We start from the raw sequence: 25400 nt of genomic DNA, 5'->3' as shown, positions 1-25400 counted from the left end.
CGGGCAAATACAATTTTTAATCGTAATTATTCGCATGACTTTACAAGTTAACTCATGATTAATCACAAATTTTATATCTGTTCTAAATGTACAATTTAAAAAATTCTAGGTTTTCATACTCTTGATAACAAAAGTGGAAAAAAAAGTTAAACTAATAGAAACAGTTCAAATGAATTTTTGACGTCTATAGCCGTCAATGGTAGTTAATGGGAGAATCTAGTCCTTGTTGTTTTTTGACTTAAAAAAAAAAAAACTCTAGCGAGGATAAGCAGTACAGAGCTGGATGGACACATTTGTATTTGACAGCGACAATATGCTCATTTTAACAAATATCTTATCATCCTAAACTATTATTTACAGGCAGAGGTCTGAAGCAAGGAAAAAGTACTGTTGATGTGCAGTAGTAATATTTTATTTTATTTTTTAAGTCAAGCAAGTGTGTGGTCGTCTGCAAAAGTCGGAACACAATGAGAACACTCATGCAGGCGCTGCTGTCTGCCACAGCCCACACCCAGACACTCACGCAGACTCGCCGACGTCACCCCATCGGGACGCGGCAGCTGGCCGAGGATGGAAGGGAACAGATGTGTACACAACGCGACAGATTATCGCCTTGTGGTGGCGGACAAGTGCAAATGTGCCGATTGCTATTCAGCACAAGGCAGCGCCGGCTTTTTAATGCAGCCGCAAAGTCAACGGCACATGAATATTCACAGCGGCGCCGGCACAGCACTGAGTGTGATTTGGCTGTGCACTTCATTAGGCTAATTGCCAGCAGCGCCTCGCCACGCCACGCTACACTACACTGTGGACTCTTCGAACGTTTTATCCAGGACTCGATGGACAAAAGCAAACAGACCCAGGGACCATCAGGTGTGTGTGAACTACAAGCATTCACTCATTGGCTCTTAACCTCGCGTATTCCTCACTGCGCTGGACTCTAATTGCTCAACTTGGCATTGCAAATCACGCAGTCACTCAACTCGACTCTCTGATTATTTGAAGAGCACTTTAAACAACCTCAGCTGTTTTCTTAAGATGGACCCCAATAAAAAAAGAGCAGAGGCCGCAGAATTGAACCCTGCGGAACACCGTCCGTTCTGTTATATATGTGAATTCCATACGCATCCAATAAAAATGTGGCATTGCCAAAACGAATGATGCCAACTTTGATAGTGAGCTTTAGTGATTCTTATTTATTAGTGCGATATCCCTCAAAAGAACATCTAATAAAGTCACAAGCCTTTTAGAAAACCACACAATTATTAAATTCCCACTCATCTACGTCCCTTAGAATACGCAAAAGTAATGCATTTACACACAGAAAAATGACACATTTATCCCTTATGACAATTGCAATTTTTGGTCCCATCTTTACATAAACTGAATCATATTAAAATTTAAATTTGGACAACTAGCTATCAGGCTTTTTTTCTTCTTCTTTTTTTTTTTTTTTTTTCAGCTGAATACTAAAAGTCATTCTAAGAATTCTCTGCTCAGACTGATTGCTGGAGGTGGTGTGGAAATTCTGTGGCAAATCAATTTCATGTTTCTTGGGAATGTCCCTATGTGACACAATTTTGGCATGATATTCATGAGGTATTTAAGTGTAAAATTCAATTTGACTTTAAAACTATATCTTAATGACTTGGGACAGTGTGGAGGTGGGGGGGGGGGGAATGTTTATTGAGAATTCTGTTGTTAGCGTGTAAGAAGGCATTGACTAAGAAATGGTTGAAAGAGTTTCTGATAGATTAAGATGTCAAATTGATATCTTCAATGAAATTTGTCTCTAATGTAAAACCTGACTTTGTCTCAACTGTGTGCTCTCATAGATTATTTTATTCAATTATAAGCGAATGTATGGGTTTTTATGTACATACTTAGAAACTCTGAACTTAATCTAGATTCAATAATCATGTTCTCTGCTTTTTTTTTTTCTTTTTTTTTTTTGCGCCATTGTAATACAGAGAAGAAACGCCAAAGGAAAAAAAGTGTGAACGCAGTGCTGTAGGGATGAGTTGCATCAAATGTTGACAGCACATAATGTACCACATCGTCTTGTATGAGTCACATTTACTTTTCTGTTATTTATGTCAATGCTGTCCTCTTTACTGTGAGACGCATTGACATGGTCGAGCTGCATTTCTTTCAAAATGGGACAATGCTTGCTTCAAAGTTTCAGTGGTTGAGATACTGACTGTTTGGATCGATCTTGTCTTTTTTTTCTTTTCTTTTTTTATCTCCATGAGTCCTTATGGCATTTTCTACACCTGTGGTGCAAATTGCCTGCTCCTATTCAGGTGTGAAAAGGAGCCAGCAACTGTGAACCCCCTAAAACATTGAGTAAGATCAAATGTTACAGTGAAGTGTGCTGAACTGTATATCGGAGGCACAACGATTAATCGATGATGAAATGATCAGTTATTTTTGATCATCAATCAATGAATTAAGATGTAAAAGTTTAAGTTTAAAATTGTCCAAATCTTCAGAATTTCAGGAAACAGATTAGAAAGTTGAGGAAAATCCTGTGAAAGTATGTTTTTTTTCCTTTCTATTTTTGGTTTGCACCACGAGTCCTGATACGATACGATACGATACGATACGATATACTTTTATTTTCCCCGTGGGGAACTTTTTCCTGGACTCCGTCCAGCTGCAGTTTACAGTAAGGAAAAAAACAACAGAATAGAAAGAGATAAAATCTAAATTAAATAAGAAGTGCAGCAGTAGTTTACAGGAAGAAAAACAACAGAATAGAGAGATAATTAAAATAAATAAATAAAATAAATATATAAAAAATAAATAATACACACACACTCCTATATATATATATTGCACCACTTAGTTAATGTCGGTTATTAAGTAATTTGATGGATGTCGGCAGGAATGAGTTCTTGTAGCGGTTCAGCCTGGTTCTGGGGGCCCTGAATATCCTGCCGAAAGGCAGTAGCTGGAACTCATGATGCAGAATGTGAGTCGGGTCAGTAACAATTTTCTGTGCCAGTCTGGTGACGGACCGCTCATAAAGCATCTGTAGGGAAGGATGATTCCTGACCCCCATGATCTTCATGGCAGTCCGCACCAGACCGGCAATCTGTGACCTTGACTGCACAGTCAGGTTGCCGTACCAGGCCGCAATGCCGTATCTGATGATACTTTCCAATGCAGCCCGGTAGAACAACAGCATGATCCTCTGCTCCACTCCCATAGACCCGAAGTCTGCGTAGGAAATAGAGACGCTGTTGGAGTTTGGAGCAGAGACTTCCAACGTGTACCCTCCAGCTGAGTGTGTTGTCAATGTGGACCCCCAGATACCTGTATGAACCCACCTGGCTGATGTGATTGCCTTTAATGACCCGTGGTCACCCACAGTTTTTGGATCAAATATCACCTCCTCTGTCTTCCCCACATTGAGCACAAGATGATTTCTCTATTTCTGAGAAATAGTCCAGTGGGCTACCGCCGGCCTGCAGCAAGCTGACGATAGCGGTGTCATCAGAGAACTTAATGACACTTCATAACAATGGAAGTTAGAGCCACAGGCCTGAACTCATTATTGACCACAGGACATTGTTTTTTAGGAACCGGGTGTTTTTGGAAAATTTCCTGGTACTCTCTGACCTCAAACTGATTTTTTATTATTATTATTATTATTATTATTATTATTTGAGCAACGTAAAACCAACCTCCTGTGAAAGTATTTTTAAAAAATAAAATACAAATAATTTGGCTGCACCAGGGGTCCTAATGTGTTTTATGGGAAATTTTGCAGTGCTCCCTGACCACAAAATGTTTTTGGAGTAACTTGAATTATTTTCTCCTTTTTATTCTTCTTCTATTTTTGGGCCACACCCAGAAGTCCTGATGTGTTTTTGGAATATTTCCCCGTGCTCCTTGACCTTAAAACATCCCCCTGTTAAAGTACTTAAAAAATATATAAAAGAGCCACACCAGATAAATAAATGTGTTTTTGCAGGTGCTCCCTGACATGAAAGTATTTTTGGAGTAACTTGATTTTTTTTCTTCTTCTCTTCTATTTTTGGGTTCGAACTGGGAGTCCTGATGTGTTTTTAGAAGGTTTCCCGGCGCTGCGCTGCCCTGCAAAAGTGATCCTGGTACTGGCCCAAATGCCCTTGTAAGTTTATGTCCGTGGTTCCACTAATGTGGTAAACACGTTTCCATCATATTACAATGGCTCATTGTCTCACTTTGAGAAAAGATTTTCTTAGCGTGAGTCAAAATGCTTGTTAATTCATTTTCTTTTATTGGCATGCTTGTCAATGGAGATGCGATGCACTTACATTTAACTGCATTAACAATATTTTGTAAATGCTGAGTGACAATTATTCACACTAATGCTATTATGGCTAAAATAGCGTTCATGCTAGTGCTATTTTCATGCAAGTACAAAAATGTGGTACTTCCTGAAAGTTGATGCTATAATGCCTTCAAAATATTGCTGCATGCTGAGAGATAAACATTCATTTTTAGTTTGCTTGATTGAAATATTCCTTATTTTGTGAACCCAAAGGTAATATTCACATTCATGCTATTTCATATTTTGAAATTTGGAAGAATTCAACAACCTCGATGTGTGAAATGCTACGACTCGAGCATCACATGCAAGCTATATTACGAGGCAATAATAGACGTATGTGAACAAAGACGATTCATATTGATTAGTAGGTGATGTAAACATGTCGTCATCAGGGAGTGACACAGTCGCATAGCATGAAACGTCTTCGTTGAAGCTCCAAACATCCGATACAACCTGTTATTGATAGAACACATCTGCCGAAAACAAAATATTTGGATTTGAGCCCTCGGTGGAAGAGGTGCTCGGGCAAATGATGTGGCACATTGGAGAAGGCAATGGAACATTGTTGCTGGCTGCATCCTAATAGGACATTTAAAGCACTGCCGCTTTAATGAGTGCAAATTGACACGTCTAATTGGTCTTCCTAGATAAACAAACTCCTGATTAGTGTATCAATTAGCTCCTTAATGAAGCCCTTGATTTTGGATATCTGCCCAATTGTCATAGCTGATCAAGGAAATGGACAGAGCAAGACTTCATAGTGAGAGGGGGGAAAAATCATGTGGATTGTGCTTTGTTTTGTTCATCAATCAAAGTTAAGCATTATTATTTTGTTATGTCCTCTTTTGCTGTTGTTCTTGCCATGATATTGTCTTTGTGACTTAGGCAGACACAGAACATGCTTGTGGAGAATGTCGAAAACAAATTTTGTCCAGGCACAACAAAAATTGAGTTAGAAAAAGTCATTTGTGGTCATTTAATGGAATGAAAAGAAAGTTTTTTTTTTTTTTTTTTCGTCAACTAGCATGAAAACTCTCTCGTAGAGCTCTGACTATCAGCATCCATCCCAAAATTCTGTTTTTCCATTTGGGTGTGTGCTTTGCTGACTATTATCCACATTCCTTGATGGCTAATGACATATGACATACCAGTGCTGGATATTAAACACTGAATTATTTGATTGAAAGATGTTTTTTCATCATCAAATAGGCTGGGCATTGATGTTGAACCATTAAATGAATGTTTGTGCAGTATATAGTTTTGAGAACATGCAACTAAACCACATCCCCGTCAAATTTGAGCTGTCAATCAAGTACCATAGATAGCCATGTACTATGAAACCAATAATGGCTGCTGCTAACACAATGTAAAAATCCCATTAGGAGGCAAATGTCACATTGCACAAGCCAATTTGCATTCGGTGGGAAAGCGTTAAGTGCAGCAATAGTTCTTATATAGCGAGGGAGGGGCAAGTGAGTCACTGGATGTCGTGTTAGTCAAAATGGTGACTATGACGGAGGACCAAAACTACCAAAATTCAAAATAAATAAAAGACTAAATAAATAAATAAATGACAAAAAGTGAAAATAAAAATGGATATAAACATATAATTAGAAAATTTTATTTAAAAAAATGAATAAAACAACAACAAATATATATATATATATAAATAAATAAATAAAAACATTTGTATTAAATTTTTTAATTATATTTTTAATATCCGTTTTTATTTTCACTTTTAGTCATTTATTTATTTAGAATTTTGGCAGTTTTGGTCCATAATGCCAGGACGAAATGTTATTCAAATAAGGGGGCGGTCCTAAGCGTGTCTTGGGTTGGACTCCGCCGTTGCAAACTGCCTTTTATTTGTCGAGTGGACAAGATAGTCGTCCATTACTAGAGTTCTCCAATGCAAGCGAGCGAGACTTCTTTGTTCACGACCCGCTCACTCGACCATTGAAAGGCAGTTTGCAATGGCGGAGTTCAACCCGAGACACGCTTAGGACCGCCCCCTCATTTGAATAACATTTCGTCCTGGCTGTATGGACCTAAACTGAACAAAATTCAAAATGAATAAATGACTAAATAAATAAATGACTAAAAGTTCAAATTAAAACTAATATAAAAATATAATTCAAATATTAAATACAAATGTATTTATTTATGTATATATATTTTGTTGTTTTTATTTCTATTTCTATATATATTTTGTAAAATAAAAATTTAGAATTATATTTTTTCATATCCGTTTTTATTTTCACTTTTAGTCATTCATTTATTTATTTAGTCATTTATTTATTTTGAATTTTGGCAGCTATGGTCCTCCATTATTGAGTACTAGTTTCCGGTCTTTGCATCTTTTCAACAATTATCCTCAAACAAGACTGAAAAACAGATCTATGAGTTGACTATTTTGAAATGTTCAAATATTCCACAAACGCATCCCCAAAGCTCCATTTGACGGCCTATTGCAAAAATTCCAATAAAACAATGACAATCCTCTTACTCATCAAATGGTATGTGTCCAACTTTCCAAGATGAAGGCTGTTAAATAATGAATGAATCACACTTAATTGTTGTTGTTTATTTTTATTTTTTGTAGAGAAGCGCACTGCATGCAAAGTCACTCCCACATCATCGTCCTCATTGGCTTCTCTGGTCGCACTTTCCTTTATGAAAAGGCGCCGCTGACGCAGGATGGACTCATCTTGGAATAGAAAAATCCACGCAAAAAAAAAAAATCAAGAACCCAAAATGGGAAACTCGTGACGATGCCTCTGCATATTGAAAATGGCATTTGAATGCAGTTCTAGCTGTTTGATTGGCATTGACATTAGGAGGTTTCAACTGGATGACATCTTTCATTCGTCTTTCAAGTCAATAGCTAGTGAGTCTGTGCTTTATGACAGCAACCTAAACCAAATTTGTACATAAGTTGGGACATGCTGAAATGTTGAATTTAGCTTAACACACGCTGATGACCCTTAGAAGCCCCCTGCAATTTTTTTGCTATTTTTTTTAAACAAAGCTGTCAATTCTTTATATGTTTGAAATTAAAAGAAAAAGTAAATTTTTAAAACATTGACACTAATATTTTCTCTTTTACTGCAAATAAATATCTTGAAATATTGGTTATGAGCCTCTTGACTACTAACTCATTGACTCCCAGCCATTTTCACTGAAGCAATCCCCTTCACTCCCGGCTGTTTTATTGGATTTCACTGATTTTGCAAGGCTCACAGAATATTGTGTTCTATTGCTATAAAAACATGAAACCTGGAACTTTGCAGCAATTAGCCTTATAATACAGCTAAGTTTTATCATTATTCACAAATCTATTTAGAAATATAATGAGCTTTTTTTCAACATGGCCCCTGGTTGATCTCTTTTGCTCTGCTGCCACCTGCTGGCTGTTTGTGTAATACCATTTTTTTCCAACCGTTCTTTGCAGTTGAGAGGCTGCATCAAAGCCTTATGTATGCTCTAGCATATATATATATATATATTTTTTTTTAATAAATAATTTAAAACGTATAAATATGTCTTTGGGACACTTAAACATTTAAAATAGAACATATATATACGTTTTTGAGAGCAAATGATCGATATTGGCCTTGTTAAAATTACTCTACAAAAGATAACAATGTTCTGGAGCAAATACATTCTATAAATACTAATATGTAAATACATGTATTTCCTGGGAACCGCTTTCAGGTTTGTCGTATCGCATAAAATGGCGCCCAAGTGTCGTCATTTGAATTTATCAGCCTTGCTGGAATATTACAAAAGTTAAAGCCAGGCCTCAGTCAGTGTGTGCGAGTGTGAGAGACAGAGCAGCAAAGCTGTGTCCCCGGCAAGCAATGTTGCACAAGGCGAACCGACGCTGAAAGGTCGCACCAACGCAGTGTGTATCCATGGCGACCGCCTCCAGCTGCCACCTCAGCTTCAAGGTAAGATACCTTTCACTTCTGAAAGCATTTTGTAATAAATACAAGATTTGTTTTTCTAAATTGATGTTATTGTTTGCTGGGCCGCGCATAGGACGCCGGTCAAGCTCGCATCACCGCTGATGGCGAGATGAAAATTTCAGAAGCGCGGAGGTGAGTTTAGCATTTTTAATCTACTAAAAAGTAGATCAATGGTGACTGACGTGTACGTGTACGCATCGCTCCCCCAGTCACACACACACACTTCATACTCTTTGAGGTCACCTACAGGCTTTTATTGGAACAGCAATTAGCTTGGACTGTAACAATTTGTTCATGAGCAAATGACAGTACTGTTATGATGACTTCCTGGAAAAGGGACGTAAATGCAAGATGCAAAAAGTCTCCACTCTTCTTTCATCAGGCGACTTCGAACGGTGAGTACTTTTTTTATGATGGTTTAGTTTACTCTTGTTTTACTCTGTTTATGGCAGTGGAGAATGTTAAAATGTCAAGATTGCCCTGAATGTTTTTAAAAGGTTTGATGTTGGCACGTTCATAACAAACTAAAAAGTGTTTAAAACCATTTGAACACTTTAATGTACTGTATTGCACTACTTTTGTAGATTATGATATAAATCCCCAAAATAGCATGCAAATATGCATTCTGCTCTTCAAACAATGTGCCATGATATCATATCGCATGATTTTCCTTTTGATATTCCGGAAAAACAAGTTCATTACGTGTAGAATTTGCCATCGTATTTTCTTTTGTGTGTGCGCCGTACGACATTTAGACGACACTATTTCCATGATGACAGTGTCAACTTGAAATAACTTTTATTGGAGTGTAAACTGACTTTTCTTGTGCCCAGTGGGTCACAGTTGACTTGAGAATTCCCCGTGGCTGACACGCGCGCGCACACACGTAGAAGCAAGTGACTGTTGGCATATCAAACACATCATTTGCCTTTGGGCAGCGAGCTGCCAAATGCCGAAGCTTTTCGTGAGGGTTATTTTCATTTCTATATGCCTGCACAATTTTTAGTCGTGCTTAAAGTCAATTCTATCATGACAGTTTTTTATGTTCCTGACACCCCCCCCCCCTTTCTATGTTGTATATGAATATAGACAGCTTTGATGAGACCCAATATATTGCCTTTTCAAAGACATCATAAAGGCCACAATGGCTCCAGCTGTTCATATCTTGCCTATTAGGAACGATACACACCCAATGAAAAGCAGTTGGAACTTAACATCATAGGGATATTCTTCTATTTTTGTTTTTTTCACCCCTGCGATACATTTTGGCTGCTAAATTTGGGAGCCCAGGCTTTGCTCTACATGAATGTATTGCATACAAATACAACAGAGAGGAAAATTGCATGCTAAACATTAACCCACTTTGGAAAATGGAATCAATTCCAGTTTTGTGCCTTGTACTTTTAACGCATTAAATATAACGACATGCCATGAACAAGCAGATGTTGAAGGGGGAGCGATGAAGAAGTGATTTGGCCGCAATATTATTGAGGAGAAACCATAACAGGAAAAGCGTTTCGTTCTCATCGCGACTTTTTCCCACCCCCACCAAAAAAAAAAAATCTCAAATATAATAGTCAGCATAGCACACACATCCGGTCTTTACAATGCCTCTGAGTGTTACTAGTTTGTTACGTTAGCTAAAAGTCGTCACGATTGTGCTGAGAACGTCCAAAATCTTGAATTGGCTGTTCTAGTTTCAGAGCACAGAAACAAGAACAGCCTGTTCGTGGATACAAGCCATCAAAAAAAGATGCTCCTTTCTTGTTTCTTGTGTGCTTATTAACTCATTCACTGCCAATGACGGCTATAGACGTCAAAAATTCATTTGAACTATTCCTATTAGTTTAACATTTTCCCACTTTTGTTAACAAGAGTATGAAAACCTAGAAAAAAATGTTTATTGTACATTTAGAACAGATATAAAATTTGTGATTAATCGCGAAATAACTAGTGAAGTCATGCGATTAATTACAAAAAAATGTAATCGCCTGACGCCCCTAATTTTTAATAATCTTTTCTTTTTTTCTTTAAAAAACAAACAAAGAAAAGATAATAAAAACGTTGTTTTTTTTTAAAGAACAAAAGATTATTAAAAATTTGGGGCGTCAGGCGATTACATTTTTTTGTAATTTACTATTTGACTGCCAGACGTTTTCAGAAAAGGGATGCCGTGGGTGCCAGCCGATTTAAGCATTTTGACTGATCTTTCAAGGTCCACAGAAAATTATGTGTTTGGACTATGGAAACACAAATACTACCAAATGAAAGATTGGACTCTCATCGTTCATCAGAAAAAAAAAGTTTGTTTCTACCTTATTCCGTTTTTCGGTAATCAACAATAGAAAATGGTTAGTTTCACCTCTGTTTTGAAACAAACATCTTTTAACGTCTTTGGCACTCCTCCATAGGATTTTACTAAACGTTATTTAACATTTTTGGCAGTCAAAGAGTTAATCGCATGACTTCACTAGTTATTTTGCGATTAATCACAAATTTTATATCTGTTCTAAATGTACAATATTTTTTTTTTAGGTTTTCATACTCTTGTTAAGTAAAGTGGAAAAAACTAATAGAAATAGTTCAAATGAATTTTTTGCGTCTATAGCCATCAATGGCAGTGAATGAGTTAAAAACGTCAAAAAGTCCTGTTAGCACTTAGAACTCAAATTTCCAGCTCTGCTATGATCGTTTGAGAAAACCAGTGGAGGAAATAACACAATCATTAAATATGTATGCAGTATTGGAAAAGCGTATAAAAAGTGCAACGATGATTTTTTTTCATAAGCGTGGGATTGAAATTTGACTGATCAGCGTCCATCACCAAAATGCAGCGTTTGCCAAACTTTGAGCAAGGCAGGTGGTTTTATTTCTGAATGTTTGTGAGGCTAATGTCCTGTAAAAGCCTTGATGGCTGCTAACGGCTCATATTTCGCTGACAGCCTTTGAATCTAAAGGTCAATGTGCGTGTTTTTTTTAAAGGTTAGCGTCGTGTTTTTTCTCTTCGGGTGATGCCGATCTGCTAGATAGAAAGCAGGATTGTACTATAATCATCGTAGAATTTGGCTTGGTGATAAAATGCTGCCTCCATGAGTGAAAATTACAATCCACATTTTTTTTCTCTCTGTTTCTTGAGAGACTATTGAAAATATTGTTGCTATTAGTCAGTCAGCATCAAGGAGGAAAATGTTGGCCAAGGTCGGACGCTTGCGTCAACTTCTTGGCCGTTTGAAAGTGAAACATCAGAAAAAGCCATCATTTTTGTGTGTCCAGGAAACCTTTATTCCGCAGGCCACCTTTTGGATGTTTCCTAAGCCTATTGTCCAAACTCAGCGGTTACGACCTCTCGGGAAGAAGTCGGCCAAAGGGCGTGAACTGCCTTCGAAAAAAGAAATCAGATTTCCCTCTTGGAAGACATTCTTCATACTGCATGTTGTTGTTTGTTCCCCAATTTTGAGGGGTCATTTAAAAATAAGTGAAGTCGGGGCAATTTCAAGTCAACATGGTTATTATGCAAGAACAATTCCCAGTAGATAAGTACCAACAGTCATTTTGTCTTTTTATTTTTTTAAGAACACATAAACCCAAACCTTTTTAAAGAAAGAATACTTGTCAAAACATGATAGTCTCTTGTTAATACTGCATTTGTGGAATAAGAATGACAGTAAACAGGATAAACGATCAATGTAAGGGAGGCGCTAAGTTGGGCAAACTCGTTATCAGTTGCAGACAGGAAGTAACCGTGGTTGTTATTAGTAATCCGTTGCTGTAATTATCTCGTTTTAATAAATTACAGTTTAATAAATGTGTGACTTTTTTCATGTTGATGTTGACGTATAACATTATAGAGTCTTACCAAAACCTTTTTGGTTGTTGTAATTTTTTAATGGGAGAATTCCACCCGACAGCAATTATCTCCTTTCTAACTTTGTATGGTTTTCTTAATGAATAATTATGCAGAATAAAATGGAACTGGCGACCACGCGACATTCAGAGTGAAATTACCTAAAGATGGCGGCCACCGTACGTGAGCAGATGTGCTGTTTTAAACATTTTTTGAAGTAAACAGCAGCTGATAAAGTGACATTAGAAATTTTAGTTCCCTTTTAGTTTACTAGAGCTTCAACTCGAACCCAAAATCTGTGTTCATTATCATGTTAACAACCGAGAGAGTACCGAATGAAATTGAATCAGTTATTTACCGTACTTTTCTAAAAAAAACAACAACAACCACTTCATAGTTTAACAAATGAAAAATTCAACTTCATCAAAATGGTAAAATGGAGAGCCCTTAGTGAATGTAGCAATTTATGGACGCCATACGGTGTCAATGCGCTTTTGAAAGCCTCATTCATTCATTGATTTGAAGACGTAACCGGTGCATTGATTTAGGAGCGCCATCCTAAGGTTTTCCTTTTAAGTTTAAAATCACTTACTTCAACTTCTAGAATCCCTCCTTGTACCCTGGCCAACAGTACAATCCAGAATTTTTCCTCCTCGCTGTAGTCCCGTAAATCCATCTGTAGCCTACTGTGCCGTACCAGCTAGCTGGCGCTAAGCTAACCTGTTGTCTCCAGTCCCGCCAGCATCCACTGGCTAACAGTAGAATCCAGAATTTTCCCTCCTCGCTGTAGTCCCGTAAATCCATACTGTGCCGTACCAGCTAGCTAGCGCTAAGCTAACCTGTTGTCTCCAGTCCCGCCAGCATCCACTGGCTAACAGTAGAATCCAGAATTTTCCCTCCTCGCTGTAGTCCCGTAAATCCATACTGTGCCGTACCAGCTAGCTAGCGCTAAGCTAACCTGTTGTCTCCAGTCCCGCCAGCATCCACTGGCTAACAGTAGAATCCAGAATTTTTCCTCCTCGCTGTAGTCCCGTAAATCCATCTGTAGCCTACTGTGCCGTACCAGCTATCTAGCGCTAAGCTAACCTGTTGTCTCCAGTCCCGCCAGCATCCACTGGCTAACAGTAGAATCCAGAATTTTTCCTCCTCGCTGTAGTCCCGTAAATCCATACTGTGCCGTACCAGCTAACTAGCGCTAAGCTAACCTGTTGTCTCCAGTCCCGCCAGCATCCAAGTGGCTAAACGCCCTTCGTATGCTGCTGCGATGATGTGAGAGGCTGCCTGGCTGGCCATTATTGACTGATTGATTAACAGTTCCATTTAATTTAAATTAGTCGGCTAAATATTCCACTATACAAACTTCTCTTGGACAACAGACGCGACAATGCTATGACCCGTTCTGACTCAAATCCGAAAATTCTGATTTGGCGTTCGTTTTCAGCGGCCATTTTGCATGAGTCAGCAGCGATTGGTGCACAGCCCTAATGTTTATGTTGTCCTGGAATTGCCTTCTTCATGCGTTTTGGGCCCACAAATACATAACGGACAGATATTCATCTTGACCCGGGGCTGGGATATAGTCTGTCTTCCATTATTGTGTGCCGTGTTATTGGCTGATTGAATATGTGTGTTAACGGCTGTAGCTAACGGTCCTCTTGTGAGCAGACACAACAGTTGAAGCTCGTGCGAGCGAGCATGTGGTGGTTACGCAAGTCCGCGCTAACCTATCCCCAGCTGTACGTGCGCGCCGTTCCGTCTTATTGGTAAATAGGCTCGTCCGCCTTTGCACGGCTAGAGAAAAACTCACCGTGTTCCCAGCGATGTTTTGAGAACAGTGTGGTTTTCTCGGGCCCTGGGGAGCTCCGGCTCGTCTCCGGCTACGCGTACCTTTTTAATGAGACGTCTGCATGCACGGCACACGTTCTGCTCCTTCTAATCAAATCACTGGCATGGAGGGCCACATGGAGCAAGCCAACCCAATCTGCGACCGTCCCTGTACCCACCACCCCTAACCCCCCCGGCCCCTCTCAAGCTCGCGCTCCTCTTCTTTGTCGGACTATCCTCGCACTGGATGCTCCACTTCCACCTTGTGACTCGAGTTTCTCCTCCTGCTGCCGTTTTGGGTTCCGGTGCAAATCAAGCAGATACATTTCAAACGCAGCTTGTTTGGCCTCTTGTAGCCTGTTCCAACACAGTTTATTTATGTTAGAAGTGGTTGTTCTCCTCATTCATCCGTCCAATTGAAATTCCCAGCTTTGCATGATTTGAAACATTTGTTTTTGTTTTTTGTTTTGCTTTTTTCCCCCTTTTCTTAAAGAAAGTAAAGAAAAGAAAAAAAAAAGATTTGAAACATTTGTGGCACAGCATGACATTTTAAAGTGTGCTTCATTGTTAACCCATTCACTGCCAGCCCAGTAAAAATGAGTCTTTGACGTCTATTGCCGTCAATGGCAGTGTATGTGCTAAAACCACTTTTAGCTGGCTGCAAAGTTGCCCTTCCTGACTCCCAAGACATACCGTGCACTCTAAAAAGAGAATTGTTGAACCAATTTAAGATTACAAATTGAATTGTTGACCAACTTTTAAAAAAATCACTTCAAGTGGTAACATTAAGGGGGATTTCGACCCCTGGCAGCCCGCCATTCATTTCAATGGGGGGATTTCAACCCCTTAAGTTTGTCCAAAGTGAATATATTAAGTATAAGCAATTATGAGTTCATTAAACCTAATATATTCACCTGAATTAAGTTTATCCAAAGTGACTTCAATCCAAAGTATTAAGTTTAAATAACTCATAATTAATTAAACTTAATATATTCACTTTGGACTAACTTAATTCAATCGTGTGTTACCACTTGAAGCGCTTTTTTTTTAAGTTGGTCAACAATTCAGTTTGTAATCTTAAATTGGTTCAGCAAAAGTGTACGTAAGTGAAACAGCGATTCAGTCTCAGTTTCATCTACGTGGAATGTTTACAGTAAGGATTAAATGGAAGCTTCAAGTCTCCATAGTCTGACTGCACTTTGACCACAGGCTACATTACAGTTGCGGGGAGGTTAAGATGTTTCTGTACACCAATAGAAGCGATTGATGTCCTGCGGGCAGTTTAATTACATTCATCCACAAGCTTGAGTTTTACCACACGTGTCAGGTTTTATTTGGGCACTTGTCCGAGGTACACAGTATTATGTGGGCACTGGTGGAACTATGTAACATGTCAGTCTGAGGGTTTTTGACGATGTGAGCCTCGGGCGGGCTGAGGTAGGGCCAGGGGCCTTCATCGGCTCATCTGGAGCTTTAACCTGGAGCAAGTAAGATGTGGCCTGAACTAGACGTGAGGCCGGAATTTGGGCCATCAACTGTCACGCAAGAGCTGGGGTTGAAGTTGGGGCCTTCGGTTGACATGGAGCTGAAGCTAGGACCTTCAGCCGATATGGAGTTGGAGCTGGGACATTAAGTTGACATGAAGCCCGAGTTAAGATCCTTAGTTGACAAGCCGGAGGTGGGTTTGAAGCGGGAACTTACAGCTAACATGGAGGCGGAGCTGAGCCCTTGCCTATAAACAGACTACGTAGCTGCTTGCTTAGGGCTCCGTGGCCACTAGGGGCGCCCTCAATCTGGCAACCCCATTTTATATTTTGTTGGTGGTGTGGTGTTGTTGAGAATCAATTGGAATCGGGAGTACATTTTTATTATCCTGGAATCGTTCACATTTTACTTTATTTTTATGGTGCCTGAGTGCCTCGTCCGCCGACTGGGAAAAAAACCTTTGATGAGACCAATGAAAAAGAAAAGCACAAACATCGGTGCACCCGGGGTCGATCGGTGATGCGTCTGACGAGCTTGACGCTCATTTCAAGCTGTAGGCAACAGCGCGCCGAACTTCAAAGTCATAATCGGGTAAGTTAAACATATATGTCTATTGCCAACAGATTTTTAAAAATTAATTTCAAAGCCTAAATGTTTAACATAGTTTGCTTTACTTTTAAAACAACTTGTTTTGTGAGTTTCAGTTCTTAAATACAAGCTTAAAACAAATATAGCTCAACTTATTTCTTTTCATTTTTTTGAATGAGGTTTGGCATCATATACTATAAGTATTGTCAGTCAGTTGGGATGAGAAGTTTGAATTACCTTCTGCAGTGCAACAAAATCTGACTAACATATATGAAATATGGATATATGGGTTACACAGTGCACATATGAGCCCCATGACATTATTTTGCTTAGGGCCCCCAAATAGCCAGGTAGGGTTAGGGTTGGCTTTGCTAATTCAGTCTGCGCTGGGACATTCACCTTGTTGTGAAGATGCCAGTAAATGTGGACTAAATCATTATTTTTGCATTTAACAGCTACAATCTGCTTGCATCGCGGCATTTATTATTTTTACAAAGAGTTTTTAACATCAAGAACATACACGGACGATTTATAAATGTATAAAAGGCCATTCAAAATAAAATCTTTTTAAAATCTGACAGTTTTTGAATGAGTTTTTGCATCACCTAAACAACATCGAAACAAAATGACACCACTTTATAATCATGTTTTTGAGTCATATTGGAGGAGACAAAGACAGCTGATTGTAATCTGATCATTTCATGCTTGTTGTCACGGAGAAAACTGCTTCCGTGACCTTTTTTTCCTGAGTGCGCGCAGCCTCCACTGACCCCCTCCCAGTCATAAAGCGCCTTAGCGAACCTTTGATGAGGTTAAAACCTCGTTGGAAGGTTCACTGTAGGCAGGAAGTCAGCGCGAGTTTCGCAGTGCGCGACGAGGAGCGAGGACACGTTTTGACAGGATTCCTCAACAGAGTTTACAGCTGGGGGGAAAAGGGGCGTTCACCGCTGAGTGTCAAACTAGCTGTGGCGTCAAGCCGCCCCAGTGACATCGAGGCCTACAGGAAGCTTCGCAATATAAAATGAAAGTACTTTTCCCCTCTTTTTTATTTAACTGGCGTTGGAATCGTGAGGCCGAGACTTGTCACTTAGTAAGCAGTGTCGTTGTCATGAAAAACGTAAAGTTGATTTACGTGCTGTTTTAAAGACGGTGTCGAGACGTGGGGCGGCGGCGTTTCCGGTATTTACGTTTACTCTGGCAGGGCGCGAGCGGAAGTCCTTTTTTTATGTTCCGGACTTTGACGGCTATCGACTAACTGCCCGCCCTGCCTACTCGGAGTAAGCGGCAGAATGCGACCGCTCGTCACACTCGCTTGCTCTTATATAACTTTAACGTGTGTGTCGAGCTCGGCGGCCACTTGACATGGGCCGACACTTTTCCAGGATCCGCCCGTCGATTTCTTTTCCTCCCCTCCACCTCCTACTTCTTAAACAGAGAAGAGTGGAGCGAGCTTTTTGGCTTCGGATCTCCTCCTCGACCTTGTTTACTTGACTTGCCAAATAGTTGGCGGCAAGCGGGGAATATTTACTCAAGACTTGAGGACCGCCGCTCTTTTCCCCCCTTCATTATTTTTGCCGTCTCACCTGCACGTGATGTCTTTTATTGCACGGCTCCCACGCGCCGACTTTGCGTCACTCCTCGTTGTTGTTTCCCACTGACTTTTGACAGGACATGACCTAAAACGGAGGTCTGCAACTCTCTCCAAACAGCAGGTAAGCTCCACTCTCTGAATTCAACTCCACATTTGACATAAAAAAAAAAAAAGATGAGATGTCACTTTGTAATGTTGAATGCATTGCTTCGAGACCTTGGTTCAAAAGCAGTAGGTTGCTTGCAAAACGGCTCGACGGCGTGATCGGTGCAGTGAAACCAGACAGCCAACAGGTTGCACTAATGTTGCGTAGCCATGCAATGCAATGTAAGCGTGGAAAATCCAACATTTCCTTTTCAAACAGTCCCATCTGTGACGCACTTTTGCCAAATGCATTGCAACAGATGATAGTGGTCCTAACTACTGTGTACTGACTGTCCTTAGACACAATATGAAGTGCACCTGACCTCATCAGTTCACCCATCAATCAGTTTTGCATAGCACTTGTCCTCCATTAGGATCCCAGTTAACTTCCGGTGAGAGGTGGGGTACAGCATGGACTGCTTTCCAGCCAATTGGAGAGCATGTGACAAAAAAACAACAATTACACCAATGGACAATTGAGACTCTCAAATGCTCATTGCAGTAAATATTTTTCATGCAATTAAAAACTCTAAATTTTAGAGTTTTCAATTAAATACACTAAGAAAGATATTCCGATTGCGGGAGAAAACACAAACAAGATTCAAAACCTCAACACATGTGCTAACCACTAGCCACTCGGCAGTGCTGCTCGCTTGTCATCCTTGCATCCATTTTCCATATTATTTGTCCTCATGAGGGTTGGGTGAGCTGGAGACGATCCCAGCAGACACCCTGAACTGGTCAGCAGCCAATTTCAGCGCATAGAGATCCCTTCATTCACATCCTTGGAAAATTGTGTTTGCAATGATTTTGGTATGTGGGAGTATCGTATTATAACTGCATGTCTCGACAATCGTCTCAAATGGTCTTTTTTGGAGGGATGTACACACCTTAATACTATCGTAAGCTAAGAGGGACAACATGAAAGAAATGTTGCCCACTTGTGATGGACATTATTCATCACAATATACTGACTTATCACGCTTGTAGTGGCGTGATTATAGATTTGCAACCAAAATAATGGAAACAGCTCTCCGTATTACACATTGAATGTCCACCTCACTGCAAAGCATGGTAATAATCGTAAGTAAATGGTATATAGAGCTGCTGTTAATTAATCGACAAGTAATCGATTATCAAATTAATCGACAGCTATTTTAGTAATTGTTTGGAGCCTTTTCTATTTTTTTATTTAAAGTTGTCCAAATCCTCTGATTTCAGCATATCAACAGTAATTGTTCACTGATTTTTGTAGTCCTTCATGAAAGAAGACTGATTAACTTTGGTGTTTAATTAAAATAAGACATTTGCAAACATCTGTTTTAACTTTGGAAAACAATGTCCGAACCGGTAACATAGTACAATATCAATTCTCTACCCCCCCTTCTTTTTTTTTTTTTTTTTTAAATCACTAGTATGTTTGAATACAAAGTACGGAAATAAACACCAATCACTGGTTAATTAAACAGTAATCAGGGGGGGAAATGCTTTTGTACTACACTTTAATACAAAATTAAATTGAATCCGATTAATCGATTGAATAATCAATAGATTATTCGATTCGAAAAATATTCGATAGTGACAGCACTAATGGTATAATAACAACAAGTGAGCACAAATGACTACAGCTCTGTTCTGAAATGTCGAGCGTCAAAGTAAAAACTTGACAGACAAATATAGATACTCAATATTTGCACTGTTTGTTGTGAGAAAAGCCTCTCTCACCTCTCCTGGCATGTCACAACAATAGCAAGCGGCAGCGCAAAAGGAAGTGCAACAAACCGCCATTCTTAGCATGTGGCTCACCTTCAAGGCACAACTGAGTTGATCTAACGAGGCTTTGAGTGCGTCCAGATATTTGCCGTCACGTCATACTGACTGGCAGCCTCCAGCTACAGCAATACATTCTGTAATGTTATGGTTTGCCATGTACAGAATTGCCCCCCCCCCCCCCCCAATTTAACATAGCCAAGGAACCCATTTTACATGAGAATAATCTCACGGTACACCGTCACAAAGTATGACAAATTCAAGTATTAAAAAAAAAAAATCAATGTAATATTACAGCGCCGTCTTGAAATGAACCTTTGCGACAAGCTACAAGAGTTAGCTTGTCTACCATTAGTCATACTGTAGTAATACAGACTTGCTCCCGTTGCTGCTAACAGTAGCATAAGCATGGCTAACAGTTTGTTTCTGCTCTGGAGCTACTTCACAAAATGGAGAAGAGCTAGGAAGTAGCTACTCATCAAGCTCAACTGTAAAAACAATACAGGGTAACATTAATGTGGTACTATAACAATATCTTGAAATAAACATCTTGAAGTGAATATCTTGAAAGCACGACAGACTGGCTACTGATGCAACTAGCATGGCTAACATCTGTTTGTTTCTGCTCCAAAGTCGATTCACAAAGCAGCGAACAACTGAGAAGTAGCTACTCATTTTCTTTTATAAAGAAAAAAAAAAACAGGAATTGTTTTTTTTTTTACTTGTGCTGTTTACTGATGTATCGAAGGAATGGCTCAATGGGAAAAAAAGTTATTAAACATTTCACAATAAAACATTTTAGAGCAGTTATGGCAGAACACGGCGGCCGTGGCTCAGGCTGTAGAGACGGTCATCCAGTAACCAGAAGGTCGGCTTGTTCGATCCCCGCTCTCCCCAAGTCATGTGTCGTTGTGTCCTTGGGCAAGGCACTTCACACACATTGCCTCCAGTGCTACTCACACTGGTGTATGGAAGGTGCAAATGTCTGATGGTGGTCGCAGGGGCCGTAGGCGCACACTGGCAGCCACGCTTCCGTCAGTCTGTTCCAGGGCAGCTGTGGCTACTTAAGTCGCTTACCGCCACCGCAGTGTGAATGTGTGAGTGCATGAATGATGTATCCATTGTGAGTTTCAAGAAAAAAAAGCGCTATATAAATCTGATTATTATTATTATTAAAACAGTGATAGCGTGAAACTGCAATATTTTTTACTCAGGGTTATCATACAGTCAGAATAGAACAGATATAAAATTTGTGATTAATCGTGAGTTAACTAGTGAAGTCACGCGATTAATTACGATTAAAAATTGTAATCGTCTGATGCCCTTAATTTTTAATACTTTTCTTCTTAAAAAAATAAAATAAAATTGTTTAATTTTTAATCTTTTTTTCATTTATTTTTTTAAAGAAAAGATTATTAAAAATTATGGGTGCCAGGCGATTGCAATTTTTAATCATAATTAATCGCATGACTTCACTAGTTAACTCACGATTAATCAAAAATAAAAATAAAATGTTTAACTTTTAATCTTTTTTTTAAAGAAAAGATTATTAAAAATTAAGGGCGCCAGGCGATCACAATTTTTAATAATAATTAATTGCATGACTTCACTAGTTAACTCACGATTAATCACAAATTTTATATCTGTTCTAATACAATAAAAAAAAAATCTAGTTTTACATACTCTTGTTAACAAAAGTGGGAAAAAAAGTTAAATAGAAATAGTTCAAATGAATTTTTGACGTCTATAGCCGTCAATGGCAGTGAATGAGTTAATATGCACTTTTCTTTTCTGCAAGTGGAGACAGCGGCCGTGTGTTAAACGGCCCCAGAGGCCCTTGCGTGAGTTGAATGGCAGACACGTGGTCGGGGCTGTCAGCAGCACCAAAACAAAAGTTAATGTCCAGTGGTGGGAGTGCCAGAAAGGGTGGGGGTCTTCAAATGTATAACATCAGAAGACAATTACAGTTACCGACTGTATTTGACGTGAGCCAAAGTCATCTGTTTGTCATGATCTGTTTTTGAAATCAGGTCAGATTGGCGTGCGGCATTTGCCCGGCTGCCATGTTGTTCCGGCGTGGGCGTAAGGGCAGGAAATGGCCTCTGATGTTATTGACATTTCATCAGTATGAGGCACATGTGGAATAAGAATCCTTGCAAACACGCTTAGTGCTCGTTTGGCCAAGTCCTCCATTGACTAAAATACATTTGTCATTTGATTTTAGTACATGACATGGAAGTCAGTCCAGTGGTGAACATGTCTGCTTCACAGTTCTGTGGTTTGGGGTTTGAATCTCAGATCAGGCCTTCCGGTTTGGAGTTTGTGTCTTCTCTCGGGCTTCCTAACGCATACCGAAAACATCCACGTCTGGCTTATTGACGACGTAAAAACATGACAAAACAATGGGGTAGGCCAAATCCACCGGGATGGTAAACGGTAACCCGATATTGAAATCATGTTACTGTGCAGTCACATTGTGTGCTAATGTGGCTACCTGGTGCAAACTGGAGGGTTGCATTGGAGGACTGGGAGAATATTCTGAACTGCTGTTTTCATGAGCTGACTGTCGAGTTGCCCGGACTCAGACATCCCATTTTTCATTTACCCTCACTTATTTCAAGACACAAATCAATTTTTCCATCTCATTTATTCATTGTTCATTTATTTCAGGCAGCAATCAAAATCACAAATTTACCAATTTCTCCAGAAAATACTCAACTAAACTTAGCCTGAAAAGGAGTGGGAGGAAGACAAACTTAAGTCCCACCCCCAATCTCATTAATATCAAACTTTGAAAACATATTTAGCTACTTCCCTGCAAGCTTGCAGTAACCAAAAGCGGTTTCCATGAATACTGAAAAACAGGTGTGTCTACAAACAGAACTAAAATGTTGTGTTACTTAACTAACATGGCATCAAAAGCTCATACCAGTAATGGTAATGACAACTAACAATAGCAGCTTAGGTAAGAGACAAACCAGAAACAAAACGAAAGCACAAACGGCACACCAATAACTTTTTTTTAGGCCGATACCGATACCGATTTTTGGCAGGGAAAAAAATACTGATTACCGATTAAATCTGCCGATTATTTAAAAATATATATTTAATGAATAATAATCAGCCGATTAGCCGGCCGATTAATCGGTTGGGCCCTAATTAAAATAGTTGTCGATTACTTTGATAATCGAAATGTCGCTTAATCGATTAATTTTGACAGCTCTAATTTGAATCCACTAAATGGTGATTGTGCCCATCCCTGCTAACACGATCTCTTCTTCTTCTCTGTGTGTGTTGGGAATGACGGCCATTGTCGTGTCCAGATAACAAAATGGATCAGGGCGGCTTAAAGTGCAACGTGAACGGTGACGACTGCCTGACGTTGTTGGACTTGGGAAGCGGAGTCTGCAGAGAGGCAGCCGATGCCACCGTCTCTCTGCTGAGTGCTCACCACCCAACCGCCCAAAACGGGGGTGGAACCAAAGAGCAACTGGAGCTCAACTCCCACCAGCAGCATCAGGCCACCAACGGTCAGAAAATGGTCAGACTGGAGAAGCAGCAGCAGGACGTCGGCGGCTTTAACATGGAGGACGACTTGGCGCTGCTGAGCCAGAATATTGCCGATCTGGACAACGTGTCTGTCATCAACACCTCCGTCCTGGCAGGCCTTCCTCTGCATGACGTTTTCCCCCAACACATCAAACAGGAATTAGACTTCTCCCTGGATAAAGAATTGGGATGTTATGGCGGACTTCCCTCGGCAACTTCCTGCAACATGGCAGGCGGCGGCGGCAGTCGCCTGATTGATGAGAGCGAGCTTTGGAAAGACCTGGAGCTTTCGGGATCGCTGCCAGAGATCAGCGACTTTGACTTGGATTCCGAAGTGGCTCACTTGGATAAGATCCTGCACGACGCCGGCAGGCCGAAAGCCGCGCAGGTGCCCATGGGCAACGGCGGCAACTGTCACAACGGCGCCGGCCAGCAGCAGCACCACGCCGTGCTCCACCATCCTCACCAGCCGCATCACCTTATGCCGCACCAGCTTCACCAGCAGCCCTCGAACCTCCTCTCAAGCGTGGTTATCAAGGAAGAGGAGCCCGACCACGCTTTCGTCCACATCCGTACTCCCGGCGTGGTCAAGCAGGAGAACCAGGAGCCCGTCTTCTGCCAGTCGCGGTGTCTCCAGGCGGGCATGGCTTTGGCTCATTCAGGAGCCCCCATGTGCTCGTCGTCTATCGGCGCGGGCGCGGACGGCTACCGCTGCAGAAGCATCTTGGCCCAACAAGACCGGAAGCCTTTTGCCATGCACTCGAACCCGCCCTCCTTGGGGGAGGGCTGGATGCCAGGGAACGGGTACGGAGAGGCCTCCGCCATTCAAAGGGAAGCCGTGTTGACGTCGTACCCGCTCAGCTTCTCCAGGTAGGTGACATTTTGTCCTTATTTGGCCTTCCTTCCATGTCCTTTTGGTCTGTGTTTGCTTTGCTTGGCAATTTCTCTCCCTGTGGAGCTTGACTGACGAGGTGTGGAACTCCACCAAGATGATCCAAGAGGCTGTTGAACAACATTTTAATTATTTTCAAATGTGAAGTAAAATCGGAATCGGGTTTTCAGATACAATTTGTTAGATATGATATTAAATGTGGTGTTTCAGGTTAAAATTCAAATGTACATTTTGACTTAATTCTTTTGGTGATTTTACTGGAGTCTCCACAATAAACATAAAACCTGCACAAGCTCAAGATTTAATTGGTTTTCTACCCTCTATACTGGGGGTGCATGATCGATCGATCAATCAATCGGTCAGGATTGAGATCAGCCCCTATTCCCTTCATTTCAGGGTGATCAGTTGACTACTTCAGAATAAACCCGTCGTGTCCACTTTATATCTTATGTCTCACCTCAGAGGCCTGAAACAGTCGGCCACCACTAGCCTCTTTTGCTACGATATGAATAATAAGCTTTTCATAATTATTTGCCAGAACTACTGCGAGAACATCAAAGGTGTGTGCTGCTGCGTGTTATGTAAAGATCGGAGTGAACGAAGATCAGTAATCGGACAGAAAATTGTGCACCACTACGCGTGCGAACTGAATTAAATTAGACGGCATCTGAACAAATTCTATTGGGTTTTCCATAACACATAAAAAATGCAATTAAATGCGGAGTCTGGATCAGTGCTGAATTCAATATGGTTTTACAAACAGCAGCTAAATTACATGAAATGTGACATCTGAATATTTTCAGTTGGGTTTTCAATGACACGTTTAAATTTGGGATGAATGCGGAACGTTGCTCTATCTGAAATAAACTTGGTTTTAATTCATACCCTGCTTATTATATGTGAGCTTCTTCATCTTGGTTCTGATCCAAATTGCTTTTAGACCCTGGATGAAAATTGTATTAAATTTGTTGCGAAAAAGTTACATTGGGATGTTGATAATTAAACCCTAATTCTGATTCATCTGGAAATGTCTAATAATCGCTTGCTTGATTTGACGGTGCAATTCTATGGAACTGCTATCTTATCTAAAACGCTTCTGACAGGATCAACTTGCTTCTTTTGATACAACACGGATGTCAACTTGGATTGTGCAGCTCTATTGTAGCCTTTGCGCTTTTTTATCATTTGACAAGTACAAATAGATTTCAGCATGAGGTTGAGAGGTTAGGAAGCAGTAGACTTGAGTTTGCTAAAAGCACAAACGGGTCCCCGCCGCGCTGCCGAAGTCAATTGAAGAGCCGTCTATCTCGGCACTTGACTTCTCCGTAAGAAAGCGCGAGAGCGGTCGGCGCCTTTGGCTGCTTTGAAGCGTCTGCCTCCGCTTTGACCCGCTTCCAACACATGCTGCGCAGCATCATATAAAT

The 25400-nt window shown here is 40.3% G+C and overlaps 1 protein-coding gene across 4 annotated transcripts in view; it reads left to right on the top strand.

Annotated features, from left to right (window-relative positions):
- The first annotated feature begins 8557 nt into the window (after positions 1 to 8557).
- Positions 8558 to 25400, top strand: part of LOC144035808 (glucocorticoid receptor-like) — a 67127-nt gene continuing 50284 nt past the window's right edge. For 2 of the 4 annotated variants that reach the window (XM_077545759.1, XM_077545758.1), the window contains exons 1-2: positions 8558 to 8684; positions 22859 to 23954. In XM_077545759.1, coding sequence (XP_077401885.1) covers positions 8606 to 8684; positions 22859 to 23954 — 1175 coding nt within the window. In that variant the 5' untranslated portion in view covers positions 8558 to 8605. Of the gene's footprint in view, positions 8685 to 15814; positions 16034 to 16765; positions 17743 to 22858; positions 23955 to 25400 lie in introns of those variants that run through there. The other 2 variants (XM_077545761.1, XM_077545760.1) reach the window with 2 other exon arrangements.

Source organism: Vanacampus margaritifer, chromosome 16, assembly GCF_051991255.1.
Source record: "Vanacampus margaritifer isolate UIUO_Vmar chromosome 16, RoL_Vmar_1.0, whole genome shotgun sequence".
In the NCBI taxonomy this organism is placed as follows: Eukaryota; Metazoa; Chordata; class Actinopteri; order Syngnathiformes; family Syngnathidae; genus Vanacampus; species Vanacampus margaritifer.
The sequence above is the reverse complement of the archived record's forward strand: the minus strand, read 5'-3'. Positions and strand labels throughout refer to the sequence as shown.